At 44.5% G+C, this 15,656-nt stretch overlaps 1 protein-coding gene across 15 annotated transcripts in view; it reads right to left on the bottom strand.

The window, feature by feature from the left end:
- fcho2 (FCH and mu domain containing endocytic adaptor 2) overlaps nucleotides 1-15,656 on the bottom strand; it is a 261,675-nt gene that overhangs the window by 32,978 nt on the left and 213,041 nt on the right. For all 15 annotated transcript variants that reach the window (XM_038805432.1, XM_038805433.1, XM_038805439.1 and 12 more), the window contains 2 exons: nucleotides 9,473-9,605; nucleotides 2,234-2,433 (listed from right to left, as the gene is read on the bottom strand). In XM_038805432.1, the coding sequence (XP_038661360.1) occupies nucleotides 2,234-2,433; nucleotides 9,473-9,605 (333 nt within the window). The remainder of the gene's footprint in view (nucleotides 1-2,233; nucleotides 2,434-9,472; nucleotides 9,606-15,656) is intronic.

Genomic DNA, 15,656 nt, shown 5'->3' with positions numbered 1-15,656 from the left:
GACTTGTGCCTGGAGATAGACTTTGAAGGAGCCATGAAGTACTTGCTGCAAAATTAATAGCCTCTGGCCTGTTTCTGACCTTGTATCTCTGTCAACAATAAGATTGCCTATTTTCACCTCTGTAATATCACTCAGCCTTGCTTCAACTCATCTGCTGCTGAAACCCTCATCCATGCCTTTGTTACTCCTTGCCAGCCTCCCACCTTCTAACTTCTGTAAACTTGAAATTATCCAAAACTCTGTTGCCAATATCCTGATTCGGACCAAGTCCCGTTCACTCATCAATCCTGTGCTTGCTGACCTACATTGGCTTCCGGTTGAGCAATGCCTTGATTTTGAAAATGAAAATTGCTTATTGTCACAAGTAGGCTTCGAATGAAGTTACTGTGAAAGCCCCTAGTCGCCACATTCCGGCGCCTGTTCGGGGAGGCTGGTACAGGAATTGAACCGTGCTGCTGGCCTGCCCTGGTCTGCTTTCAAAGCCAGTGATTTAGCCCAGTGTGCTAAACCAGCCCCAAAAAAGCAAAAACATTAAAAAAAATTACTGTTGTTTTCAAATCTCTCCCTTCCGTCTATGATCTCTTTCAGCCCCTCTGGGCTCGCCTCTTTCAGGTCTTTAATATCTAAATTGGAGGTCTGTTGAATTTTATAAGGCCCATCTGAAGATGATTTTGAAAAATACCCATCAGCTAGTAAAAGACACTTGACAGAAGTACATGTTACTCAGACGCAAGTTATATGTTAATTTATGGAAGACATGATGGCTGGTATCTTTCATATTAGGCATGGTGGAAAAGTTTGAGGAAGATTACATACATACAGAAAATCTTGAGGATATTTTGGATGGGAAGAAGTTCTCATTTTAGTTTTTGCTGGCATGGATTATGTTGCCTCCTAATGCTTGATTAACAATAGGGCTGAAGTGATAACTTCTGGTGAAAGGGACAAATGCATCTCCATGATGAAATGTCACTAGGGTTGTAAGATTATCAGAGGAGCTGGACAAAGTCCTGTGGCCTGTAGTGAACTCAGAAGATTGGCATACTTTGCCCTCAAATCCTTCTACCCAAAAGGATGATATACTGTTTATCTTAGAACATAGAACATAGAACAGTACAGCACAGAACAGGCCCTTCGGCCCTCAATGTTGTGCCGAGCCATGATCACCCTACTCAAACCCACGTATCCACTCTATACCCGTAACCCAACAACCCCCCCTTAACCTTACTTTTATTAGGACACTACGGGCAATTTAGAATGGCCAATCCACCTAACCCGCACATCTTTGGACTGTGGGAGGAAACCGGAGCACCCGGAGGAAACCCACGCACACAGGGGGAGGACGTGCAGACTCCACACAGACAGTGACCCAGCCGGGAATCGAACCTGGGACCCTGGAGCTGTGAAGCATTTATGCTAACCACCATGCTACCCTGCTGCCCCTTGCAGCTTCAGTTTCACTCTAAGGTTACTGAAGGAGAAGAGCTAGTAGGTAAACATTATTAAGTAAAAATTGAAAGATCTATCTTGAACTGCCAATCAATCACTGGGGCTGGTTCCAATTCTAGATAAATATGTTCATCGTTTGATTACGATAATTACATGGCTACCTAATATTTAAAAAGAAACTTGCATTTATAGGAAAAAAATATTATAATGACTGTATATCAAAAAATGTCATGAAATGTGTGCTGGTGGAGGTAAGGTGGGAAAAGGCAAATGTAATGATCCTGACTATGGACTATGGGTAGGACTATAGACTAAGAGGAGATAAAAATTTGATATCAAAGCAAACAATGATATTTTCACCAGTTTGTTAATAAAGTAAAGTTGACATAACCCCAGATGACCATACCCTTTAAGGGGGAGAGCTGACTGTTGGTGATTTAACTTGAGGATCACCACACCTCAGGCAAGATAGAGAAGGCGGGGTCTTCATGAAAAGCCTCAACTAGTACGAGAATTCAATCTGTGCAGTTGGTCTTGCTCTGTATTACGAACCAGCTGTCCAACAGAGCTAAACCAGCACCCATTTTATTTAATTTGATATATTTTGTTAACACTAGATTGAGCAATGAATTTATTCATGGAGTCTTCCTGGGTCAACTAAACAAAACTTATTTCAACTCTAATAATTTCTCCGTATCAGTAACAGGCACTAGAATGTTCTTTCTTTTGTTGATTAAGAAAAATCCCTTTAAGATGAATAAAAAGGTTTGGATTTCTAAATTACCAGATAGCCGTAGGCAGTGACTGCATGCAGGTAACTCCACCATCTACTGGCATTAAAATTTGCACATGTGATAGCACAGCGGGGGAAACCATTGCTTCTGGGTTGTATTTGTAGTCCACTCGAATATCTGTAGTGGTAAGACTGCACTTCCAGTAGGTAGCTAAGTTTAGTGGTGTTGACTGAATACCATTAGAGGATACCTGAGAGACAAGAGAGACAGATAGACATCAGGACACTCAAAAGTTTCATTGTGGTAAATACTAACATTTATGCAGACTTGTTGTTTGAAGGAGCGTTAGAGAACAAATTAAGCAATTATCAGACTAAACAGTGTTATTTTACAACACAAACTTCATTTTTCACAAATATGAACAAACTTGAAGAGTTGTCTCTATCATTTATTTGGCTTCAGATGTTGATATTTTTCTGTTTACCAATTGAACGAATCTACATTTTTGGATGTTTTTGGTTTGGAGCCACTGTGGGCTGGCACCTGTAAAGATTGTCAACTGGAGATTAAGGGTGCAATATAATGAGGAAAAAAAAAAGAGTCCTGTTTTTGCTACGTTTAGCGGGATGTTTCTCGACGCTTCGAGCACCAAGAACTACCCCGTTATCAAATGGGACTGTATTTTTGGCCTTGGTGAGGAACGCCCTGCTGAGACCACACTTACCTTCATATGTAGAAACAGATCAGGGTGCCAGTTTCAAATGCCACCCAATGTCAACCCCCTCAAGAGTCCCCACCACGGCCTTTGCCCCCCCCCCAAACTTGCCTGTTAGGGGGCCTCCAGCCCCCCTCCCCCCCTCACCCACCTCATAAGGACAGGGCACCCGTGGGTTTGATCACTGGCACCCTGGGAGTTCCCCTGCCAGTCTGGCAGTATCACCCAGGCACTGTGAGTACCAGGACGTTCATGTGGCCAAGATACCAGGCCGGCAGTGGCAAGGTGCCCGGATTCCAGGGTACAGCGCAGCCCAGAGCCTGACCACCCAGGGTTTCTGATGGCCCCCAAGTGCTGTTATGCCCGATTGGTTTAGATTGGATTTGTTTATTGTCACGTGTACCGAGGTACAGTGAAAAGTATTTATCTGTGAGTAGCTCAACACATAATTAAGTACATGGAAAGAAAGGGGAATAAAAGAAAATACATAACAGGGCAACACAAGGTATACAATGTAACTACATAAGCACCGGCATCGGATGAAGCATACAGGGTGTAGTGTTAATGAGGTCAGTCTATAAGAGGGTAATTTAGGAGTCTGGTAACAGCGGGGAAGAAGCTGTTTTTGAGTCTGCTCGTGCATGTTCTCAGACTTCTGTATCTCCTGCCCGATGGAAGAAGTTGGAAGAGTGAGTAAGCCGAGTGGGAGGGGTCTTTGATTATGCTGCCCACTTTCCCCAGGCAGCGGGAGGTATAGATAGTCAATGGATGGGAGGCAGGTTCATTTGATGGACTGGGCTGTGTTCGCAACTCTCTTCGGGGTCCTGGGCCGAGCAGTTGCCATACCAGGCTGTGATGCAGCCAGATAGGATGCTTTCTACGGTGCATCTGTAAAAGTTGGTAAGAGTTAATGTGGACATGCCGAATTTCCTTAGTTTCCTGAGGAAGTATAGGCGCTGTTGTGCTTTCTTGGTGATAGCGTCGACGTGAGTGGACCAGGACAGATTTTTGGTGATGTGCACCCCTAGGAATTTGAAACTGCTAACCATCTCCACCTCGGCCCCATTGATGCTGACAGGGGTGTGTACAGTACTTTGCTTCCTGAAGTCAATGACCAGCTCTTTAGTTTTGCTGGCATTGAGGGAGAGATTGTTGTCGTTACACCACTCCACTAGGTTCTCTATCTCCCTCCTGTATTCTGACTCGTCGTTATTCGAGATCCGGCCCATTATGGTCATATTGTCCGCAAACTTGTAGATGGAGTTGAAACCAAATTTTGCCATGCAGTCGTGTGTGTACTGGGAGTAGAGTAGGGGGCTAAGTACGTAGCCTTGCGGGGCTCCGGTATTGAGGACTATTGTGGAAGAGGTGTTGTTGTTCATTCACATTTGAACCACGTTTGTGTGGACCAGTGCTAAATTGTGCCATGGCGAGGTCTCCCTGGCATGGGCGTTCAATCCCAGGCCTTGGGAGTATCCGACGCATACATATTTAAGTGAGCCAAATATGCAAATCTGGATCCCGCCCAGCGATACAGATCGCAACATCTCGCGAGGTGTCCAGAGCATTGCAAATCTGCGAGAGGCCTTAAATGTATTGCTGGAGATTTCATCATATGACTTGCTCCCAGAGTCTAGCCATTAGTCAGCCAACACATCGTCCTTGTGATGCACTGCCTTCCTGTGCCAAATTGAAAGCAAAAAGACTCGTTACCCAATTATAGTCAATTAACTCCATTTTCATTTGGGCAAGAGAAATATTCCAAGAAAAGTTGTTAATGTTCCTTTGATTTTTCTCCAGAGTTGACCCAGCACATTCTTGGAGATGTCATCTTCAGTCCCTGGAGACTCTGGGTCAGGCTCACACTGAAAACTGGCATGTAACTCTCCAATTGCACAGACCAATTTTCTCTCCAGACATTGAGGCTCTTAAGAGGAAAAAAAAAACTGGGCAATTCTGTCACTCTGAGCTCCAAGCTGGAAACCGACTCCACATTAATGCAGCCTAACGGCCCCCAGCCCCCATCAGGTATCGGGAACTCTTTCCCTCCCCACCACCCCGACAATCCTAATTGCATTCCAAACCCCTTCCCCCTAACAATCATTACAAGCATTCTACCCCCGCCCCCCCCATCAAAACCACAGAAGTATTGCCGGTACTCGCAGTTGGATTTTCGCATATTCTGTACATGGCCAGTGCGGGCTCATAATTGCCTCCTTTAGGCCTATCGTAGTGGGTTGGCAATCCTAGGACCTGTGACAGTGACCTTTGGTTGGTTTGGAGATTGTGACATTTAAGGTACCAAAGGTTCAAACATTTGACCCTGTCTCAGAACAGAAGTTGACTCTGTTGCAAGATTTAGCAGGACACCAGATTAGTCCAAAGTGGTGGAGGAGGAGGTAGCTGCAGGTTGCTAGCTTTGTGCTGCTGGGGAGATTGGGGATCAGTGAAGCAGTTTCAGCTATGTGAAGCTGATATAGATCTGTCTGCTCTGTGAAGCAGGCAGCTGGAGCCCAGGAAATCCCATGAGTAGTGGGGTTAATAATGATCTTTATTGTCACAAGTAGGCTTACATTAACACTGCAATGAAGTTACTGTGAAAAGCCCCTAGTCGCCACATTCCGGCGCCTGTTCGGGTACAGAGGGAGAATTCAGAATGTCCAATTCACCTAACAGCACGTCTTTTGGGACTTGACCATAGAATTTACAGTGCAGGAGGCCATTCAGCCCATCGAGTCTGCACCAGCCCTTGGAAAGAGCACCCTACTTAAGCCCCATGCCTCCACCCTATCCCACTAACCCAGTAACCGCACCTAACCCTTTTTGACACTAAGGGCAATTTAGAACGGCCAATCCACCTAACCTGCACATCTTTGGACTGTGGGAGGAAACCGGAGCACTGGGAGGAAACCCACGCAGACACAGGGAGAACGTCCAGACTCCACACAGCCAGTAATCCAAGCCAGGAATTGAACCTGGGACCCTGGAGCTGTGAAACAACAGTGCTACGCACTATACTACTGTGCAGCCCACGTTCTGCCCAGAGCAGCTAGAAAACCGGGCTCGTATGGGTAATTAGGTGCTGGGGTGCAACCTTGTGAACCCAGTTGGAAGCAGTCTGGAAGGTGTGATTGAGCAGCTGGGTGGTGAGCAGTCGATTGGAAATTAAGTCGGAGACTTGTTGCCAGACAACTACTTGCAAGTCAAAGAAAAAGCAGGAAGGCCTCCACGCTGAATCGGAGTTGCAATTGAGGGAAATGAGAGGCTAAGTCCTTGAATGAGAAGTTTAAATACTCCTGCCGAAGACTTTAAAGAATTTCTATGAGTCACTGATGTCTGGGTGGTTGCTGAAGAAATTCATGGGGCTGGATTCTCCGCCCCTCCCTGCCGCGCCACATTTCTGTTTAATCCCGCTGGCAGGATGCTCCATTATGCCGGCTGGTCAACGGGGTTTCCCATTGTGAGGCAGCCCCACGCCTTCAGGAAACCCCCGGGCTGCCAGCAAAATGGAACATCCCGCCGGCGGAGAATCCAGCCCCCAGAATCTGTTCTCATTGTGTCTGTCATTTAATGTGCAGTTTATGGTGTGTTAATTTGTGTTCACTTCATGTTAATTCTGGATGTTAGAGTACAAGGTCGATAATGTTGACCATTTGCTTTTCTGACTTTTGTATAGTAAAATTTCTTCTGTTTTGTTAAAACTGTGGAATCCTCTGGCATTATTCTAAGCACCTAGAATTTCAAATTGCGCCTCCTTTAAAAGTTACTGGATCCTAGCAAAATTGGGGGTTTGGCAACACAACTTGTTCCTGAAATGAACACATTCACAGCTCCAAATAAATAGGACAAATATAGACTTAATTTGTTGCACACAGCATTTATTCCACCTTTTCATTTAAGTTCTTGGGGCATAGAAAGGAGGGAAGCAAAGAACATTTAGCATATTCATTATGGAGCAACTTGAGTATTATTTATAATAAGTCAATGCAAAAGATGCTTTCTATTAGCATAAAAATACTGAATCTTTAATTGACATTTATAATATTTAGAATTGTTATCTCGGGGTGCAGTTATCCGCGACACTAATTTAGCAGTTTGCAAGAAGGCAAAGTTGCTCTAACTTTGAGGTTCTACATGATGATTTAACCAAAAAGAACTAGACAGAAAAGTCTGCATTCTACTCTTGACATCTTTAACACACAACTATAGCCGAGAGTTGAAGTTTGTTCAACTACCTTCCAAAATGGCTCATTGGTGAGTGTCAAAATACTCTGGCTGGGATATTCTGCTCCCGTTCATGTCAGGCGAGATCAGCAACGGGAATGGAAAATATCGCAAAAACGGTTAAATTTGTGTTTCACATTGGCGTAAGCGCATGATGCGATTGTATCCTCCGTGACGGGGTGCATTTCCTGATTTGCATTATTAGAATAAATTAACATATGATTATCAGGCCCCTATGCCAAAATCTCCTCCTCCCTCCATCAGAAAAACCATTCATGGTGGCATGACGGAAGAACAGCGTGAATCATAATTGGTGTCCGAAGGCATGCACCTGGCGAGCATACCTCCCAGGGGAACTCAGGTGAGTGCAGTGCTCGGTGTGTGTGTGTGTGTGTGTGTGTATATGTGTGTGTGTGTGTGTATGTGCGTGTGCATTGGGGGGGAGGAGAAGAGAGAATGAGAGAGAGACATGCCCAGGCTTCCACTCAGCACTGCCTGGGTACCCTGCCGCTGCCTGTGTAGTGCCAGTGAGCAGTGCCTTGGAACTGGGTGCTGCGGGTGGTCCAGGGTGAACTAGTTTGCTTGATCTGCACTGAGGTGACCTTTAAAAATAGTACCCTGATCCTCGCGTTTCTAAATTTATCTTGGGGCACATGAATCAGAGACTGCCATGCTCGTATGTGTTCAAAACCTGACTTTAATTTTGTTTTTAAGTACTGCACTATATGGTGGAGAAAGCCGCCGACAACACCACTCCCTGACCAATTTGTTGATATCGGGAAAAACCCTGGCTTCTGGGATTTAAAGAATCATATGATGATGTGAGAAATATTATGCACCTTTTGAATGATGAACTGCAGTAATGTAGCCATCTCAGATGGCCACCTGCTAAGGACCATAGAAATTATGGCCAACCCAGGACTCAGAGAGACTCAGAGTTTGTGTGTGCATTTTCAACCCAGATAGCTTGACACGATCGAACCCCCCCTCCTCCCCCCCCCCCCCCCCCCCCCCCCTCCCAAAGCTCGTTTGCATTCTAATGGCCCATTTCCCCAGAACAAAAGAACTGTGCTCAGGTAACCGATACAGATACAGACTAAGCGGCGCCACTCCCTTTGCTCAGGGAGCCCAAACATCCAAGGTCAATGACCGCTAAGGACACACCCAGCCATCAAGGCACCCGCCCCTTTATTGGCCATAATCGAAGGCAGTGATCGAAGTCTGTCGAATTATTGGGTCCAAGTTAGGGACTGCCGCAAAGAGCACGAAATCCCAGAGGGATAAGAGGAGACACAGCCATGTGCTCGGTCTCTCGTGGATCCGGCCTATGCCACCCCAAGTGCTGCATAACGACCAGACAGACAAGTTCAAGACCAACGATTGCTACCAGACGGATGAGCCCAGCAGAAACAGAGCCACTTCTTCCACCGAGCCACGCAAGATCCGGACAAAGGCCATGTCCAGCTGCATAGAGCCGGTTGACCTGAAGTTAAGTATAGGTTATTGTAGTTGTTAGGTGTAGTTTAGCTTGTAGTGTTTTATGTTGCATGTCGAAATCATCCTTGTGTCTAAATAAACCATCTTTGAACTTGAACTGACTAACTGGTTGTGTGGTCCTTTGATCGATATCTGGTAAAGACTTGCGGTGGTATCATTTGATATGTGGCGACTCTAAAGGGCATCATTATTAAAAAGAGCAACAGTAGCTTTTAGGAAACAGGAAATTTAAATGACTATGTACAGATTACCAAAACACCCCACTCAATCTGCTTAGAGCTTTGCAAAGATAAATTTCACTGTGTAATAAAACTGCAAATATAACTATATTGCCATTAATTTTCATGACTTCAAGCTTTCTGTAACAGTATTATCAAAAGTGCACAAGTATTATCAGAGCAGCACATGGAAACTAAATCTGACTAGTTTCAAAATACACTTAAAATATTTCTTACTGGGTCCCCACAGCATAGAACATAGAACAGTACAGCACAGAACAGGCCCTTCGGCCCTCAATGTTGCGCCGAGCCATGATCACCCTACTCAAACCCACATATCCACCCTATACCCATAACCCAACAACCCCCCCCCTTAACCTTACTTTTTATTAGGACACTACGGGCAATTTAGCATGGCCAATCCACCTAACCCGCACATCTTTGGACTGTGGGAGGAAACCGGAGCACCCGGAGGAAACCCACGCACACAGGGGGAGGACGTGCAGACTCCACACAGACAGTGACCCAGCCGGGAATCGAACCTGGGACCCTGGAGCTGTGAAGCATTTATGCTAACCACCATGCTACCCTGCTGCCCCAGTGATTTCAGTGATTTCCTTCATTGTCTGCTTTACCTGATATTTCAGGATGTCCACATTATAATAGGAGGAAGATGGGTTCTGTTCAGCCAGTTTCTTGAGGTAGGCAGTGAGAGTTTGCATGTTCATCCAAAAGTCCTTTGTGTTTGAGTCACTCTGTGATGGATCACTGAGAAAGAAGAATATGAAAATATTTCAGGTAAAGCTCAGTTGCTAACATTCGCAAATTCCACATTAATTAATATTAACTGTTGTAACTACTCTGTATTTTTCTACACACTCTGAGCCACCATTAAAATTAACTGCTCGTCAACAGTTCCAACACTTCATCCATCACTTGAAAAGTATGTTTTTATAAATTGTTCACTTCTTTTTTTAAATATAAATTTAGAGTACCCAATTCATTTTTTCCAATTAAGGGGCAATTTAGTGTGTTCAATCCACCTACCCTGCACATCTTTGGGTTGTGGGGGCAAAACCAACGCAAACATGGGGAGAATGTGCAAACTCCACACGGACAGTGACCCAGGGCCAGGATTGAACCTGGGACCTCGGTGCCGTGAGACTGCAGTGCTAACCACTGCGCCGCCCCAAAATTGTTCACTTCTTGATGGCTTGATGGTTCTAAAACAAAAACACTTCTTACTTTTCCTGAATTTACTTTACTTATTTGTCAAAAGCACAAGTATCATACAAGCCAAACGGAAACTTGCAAAAGCTGATACGCTTATGTTAAATAAAAAAGCTTAAAAAAAAAATCCTGAATACAAGCAAATTGCTACGACCACTGAAATCAATAAATAAAATACCTGTTTAGTAAATGAGATTCCAGGATTTCATATTCTGTAACTGGTTCCATCTTTATATGAAAATTAAAACCCAACGGACAATAAAATTTGTTCTGATCATAACTTAAGCTGTAGGTGTACTCTATATTTCCATATACCATGCATACTCGTGTAAAAAATCTAATTTGCAGACCAATTTTTTAGCTTTAAAGTCAAGGTGTCGACTTTTACTCAAGTTACTTGGAATTGACATGTGTGCTTGATTTGGGCCCTGTGAAATCCCCAAAAAACTGTTAACTATAGAATAAAGTAACAACACGAAATGATTCACATTAATTAGCTAACATTTATTTATTTTGTAACATTACAAACTACATACATCTCATCCAAAATAATATAAATATATAGTGAATTAATTAGAACACTTTATACTGAAATCTTTCAAAATCACTCTGATCACCACTGAAATTTGTCCCAATTGCCTGGTCGTATAACATGATTGTATGGATCTTCATCACCATCAGCAGTAACTTTGACATTATCATTCCACAAGTAATCATCCTCAGTACTGCCAAATGCATTTAATATTCCACATTTTAGAAATGATTTTTAAAACAGTAGGATCAAATTTATCCCCATGCATCTGTGATCTGTTGACAAAATTTTGCTTGTGAAGGCGTTTGCCTATTTCCGCTCTTCGTGAATAGCTTTTGCCTTCCACATCCAATTGTGCCTCACCTTGTGGACACCGTCCTCGAGAGGTTTATTTAAACACACCCAAGTGCTGAACAACACTTGTAAGGCCATTGGGAGTAACTGCCAAGTCTGTGTTGGTCATTCTCACATCAATGCCTATTTTGTCGATGGCTCAATAAATTGCAATTCAATGTTTCACTGGTCTCAAATTTCAAACTCTTGCGATCCATTTTCTGCCAGTGTTCATCCATCCAGCCTTTCTCGTGAACATGGGTGACAATGCCTTTCTAAATTTTTCACTTGAATATCACCATTAGCTTTAATTTTGTACCACCTGCCATACAAGATGGACTGTATTTTCTGTGGCCAGTCGTCCTTACAAGGACCGTTGTCCACCAATCTTGGTAATGGTCTTGTTTGTTGGCATTTCGGAGTTCATCGGTATTTCCATTGCAGGCAATTGATGTGCATTAATTTCTGTGTTGGGTGACAAATCGTGTTTATCATCAAGTCCAGTGGTAGACGGCGTAGAATTTTTGTTTTCAGATGGAGTGAGTACTAAACTGTGCCTTTTCATGAATGATGTGCACCAGCTAGCATTGGCCTTGAATTCTGAAAAATCTTGATTCTTCCCTTCTCTGAGGGCACAGAGTTGGATGCCTGTGGGAGAAAAGATGACCATTTTGCCGATGCACTGGAACCCATTCTGCCACTTATCTTCTCCAGTTTAAATTGAGTTTTCAGACTATAAGACTTAAGAGCAGAATTAGGCAACTCGGCCCATCGAGTCTGCTCCGCCATTTGATCATGGCTAATATCTTTCTCATCCCCATTCTCCTGCATTCTCCCCATTAATCCTGATCCCTTATTAATCAAGAACCTATCTATCTCTGTCTGAAAGACACCCAGTGATTTGGCCTCCACAGCCTTCTGCGGCAAAGATTCACCTCCCTCTGGCTGAAGAAATTCCTCCTCATCTCTGTTTTGAAGGATCGTCCCTTTAGTCTGAGATTATGTCCTCTGCTTCTACTTTTTCCTACAAGTAGAAACATCCTCTCCACGTCCACGCTATCCAGGCCTTGCAGTATCCTGTAAGTTTCAATAAGATCCCCTCTCATCCTTCTAAACTCCAACGAGTACAGACCCAGAATCCTCAACTGTCCCTCATACGACAAGCTCTTCATTCCAGGGATTATTCTTGTGAACTTCCTCTGGACCCTTTCCAAGGCCAGCACATCCTTCCTTAGATACGGGACCCAAAACTGCTCACAATACTCCAAATGGGGTCTGACCACAGCCTTAAACAGCCTTAGAAGTACATTCTAGCCCTCTCGACATGAATGTTAACATTGCATTTGCCTTCGTATCTGCCGACTGAATCTGCACGTTAACCTGAAGAGAATCTTGAATAAGGACTCCCAAGTCCCTTTGTGCTTCTGATTTCCTTAGCATTTCCTCATTTAGAAAGTAGGTTATGCTTCCATTCCACCTTCCAAAGTGCATAACCTCACACTTTTCCACATTGTATTCCATCTGCCACTTCTTTGCCCACTATCCTAGCCTGTCCAAAACCTTCTGCAGCCCACCTGTTTCCTCAATACGACCTGTCCCTCTACAGATCTTTGTATCATCTGCAAACTTAGTAACAGTGCCTTCAGTTCCTTCTTCCAGATCATTAATGTATATCGTGAAAAGTTGTGGTCCCAGCATCAACCCCTGAGGCACACCACTAGTCACCAGCTGCCATCCTGAAAAAGACCCCTTTATCCCCACTCTCTGCCTTCTGCCAGTCAGGCAATCCTCTATCGAAGCCAGGATCTTACCCTTAACACCATGGTCTCTTAACTTATTTAACAGTCTCCCATATGGCGCCTTGTCAAAGGCCTTCTGGAAATCCAAAGAAATCACGTCCACTTGTTCTCCTTTATCTAATGTCCTTGTTACCTCCTCAAAGAACTCCAACAGATTTGTCAGACATGACCTCCCCTTGACGAAGCCGTGCTCAGTCCTATTTTATCATGCACTTCCAAGTACTCCGCGATCTCATCTTTAATAATGGACTCTAAAATCTTACCAATGAACGAAGTCAGGCTAATCGGCCTATAATTTCCCGTCTTCCGTCTCCCTCCCTTCTTAAACGGCAGTGTTACATTAGACACTTTCCAGTCCTCTGGGATCCTCTCTGCCTCCAGTAATTCCTGAAAGATAACCACCAATGACTCCACAATCTCCTCAGCTATCTCTAGAACCCTGGGGTGCAGTCCGGTTAGATGATTTATCCACCTTCAGACCTTTCAGTTTCCCCAGAACCTTCTACTTAGTGAAGGCCACCACACTCACCTCTTCCCTCTGACTGATTCTTCTGGAGCTCTGGCATCCCACTGGTGTCTTCCACCGTGAAGACTGATGCAAAATAACTATTCAGTTCCTCTGCCATTTCTTTGTTTCTTTTTATTACTTCCCCAGCCACAATTTCCAGTGATCCAATATCTATTTTTTTGCCTCTCTCTAACCTTTTACATATTGAAAAAAACTCTTCCTATTTTCTTTTCTATTACTAACTAGCTTGCTATTAATCTTCTCCCCCTTTATTGCTTTTTTAGTTGTCCTCTGCTCACTTTTAAAGGCTTCCCAATCCTGTGGCTTCCCACTAATTTTTGCCACTTTGTCTGCTTCTTCTTTTGCTTTGATGCTATCCTTGGCTTCCCTCGTCAGCCATGAATGCCTTAGCATGTTTCCTCCTCCTTGAGATGATTTTCTGTTGTGCCTCCTGAATAACCCCCAAAACCCCTGCCATTGCTGTTCCACTGTCTTCCCTGCTAGACATCACCAAATCCAAAATTGCCTGTTCCCTAGTCGGCTATGTCGTTCTCCCTGTGCGCATTTCCTCCGGATCCTCCAGTTTCCTCCCATAAGTCCCGAAAGACGTGCTTTGAGGTATTTTGGACATTCTGATTTCTCCCTCCGTGTACCCGAACAGCGCCGGAATGTGGCGGCTAGGGGCTTTTCACAGTAACTTCATTGCAGTGTTAATGAAGCCTATTTGTGACTATAAAGATCATTAAGCTGCTCCTAGACATTCCAAAAAAACTCCTTTCTTGGGATCCACTACCAACCTCATTTTTCCAGTCCACCTACATATTAAAGTCCCCCATGATTATTGTAATATTGCCTTTTTTACATGCCTTTTCTATCTCCTGATTTATTTTCGGCCGCACATCCAGATTACTGCTAGGGGGCCTGCACATAACTCCCATCAGAGTATTTTTACTTTTGCGATTCCTCAACTCTACCCACAGAGATTCTATGTCTTCTGATCCTATATCGTTCCTTGCTATCGATTTAACTTCATCCCTTACTAACAATGCGACCCTGCCTCCTTTGCCCATCTGCCTGTCTTTTCGATAGGACGCATATCCTTGTATATTTAGATCCAAGCCCTGATCCTCTTGCAGCCACATCTGTGATGCCGACAATATCGTACTGGCCAATTTCAATGTGTGCAACAAGCTCATTTACCTTGTCCGTAAACGCCCTCAGTCCTGCATTGACCACCTCCCTGCTCACACTTGTCACTTTTTTTGCTCTGTCTGAGGGGGATGTTGCTCTTTTATTTTTGTTCTCTATTTCCCCATCAGTTATGCTATTTTCCCAGCTAACGCTCTGGTTCCCACCCCCCTGCCATACTAAATCCACCCGAGTGACTCTAGCAAAGTTTTGTACTTGCTATTCTGTCTCAAAAGCATTGTGATAGATCACGTGTTGCAACTTAGCCCCATTGATTGTCTTGTAGATTGCTGCTAGAATTGGCAGAGGAAAAATCTAAAGGTACATGCTTTTAAATTGATTAATCATAATAATTATTAGTGACTTATTTTTTAAAATATTTTTATTAAAATCATTTTCATATATACAAACAGAATCAGAAGAACAACCAACCCCCTGACACCATGCCCTGCTCACATCCCATCGCCCCCATTTTAACACGCTTAAACCCCCTCTTTCGCTGACTTCTCAAACTTCCTTAAAGAAATCAATAAATGGCTTCCACCTCCAGGTGAATCCATCCGCTGACCCCCTCAAGGCAAACGTAACCTTCTCCAACCTCAGGAATTCCGCCTGGTTTCCCCCCCCACACTCCCGCTTTCGGCAGCTCCAAGTCCCGCCACCAGAGCAAGATCCATTTCTGGGCTATCAGGGAGGCAATGGCTCTCTCACCCACTGGACTCCCGGGTCTTCTGACACCCCGAGTATTGCCACCTCTGGACTCGGGTCGACCTTCAAACCCAGCACCTCGGACATCATGTCTGAGAACCCCCTCAATCTTGGACACTCCCAGAACATGTAGACATGATTCGCGGGCCCCCCCGTGCACCGCCCACACCTATCCTCTACCCCCTCAAGGAACATAGAACATGCAGTGCAGAAGGAAGCCATTTGGCGCATCGAGTCTGCACCGACCCACTTAAGCCCTCACTTCCACCCTATCCCCGTTAACCCAATAACCCCTCCTAACCTTTTTGGTCACTAGGGGCAATTTATCATGGCCAATCCACCTAACCTGCACGTCTTTGGACTGTGGGAGGAAAACGGAGCACCCGGAGGAAACCCCTCAGACACGGGGAGAACATGCAGACTCTGCACAGACAGTGACCCAGCAGGGAATCGAACCTGGGACCCTGGTGCTGTGAAGCCACAGTGCTATCCACTTGTGCTACCGTGCTGCCCTGAGTAGG

This window comes from Scyliorhinus canicula, chromosome 8 (assembly GCF_902713615.1).
Source record: "Scyliorhinus canicula chromosome 8, sScyCan1.1, whole genome shotgun sequence".
NCBI classification, from domain to species: Eukaryota; Metazoa; Chordata; class Chondrichthyes; order Carcharhiniformes; family Scyliorhinidae; genus Scyliorhinus; species Scyliorhinus canicula.
This window is presented reverse-complemented; position numbering and strand designations above follow the sequence as displayed.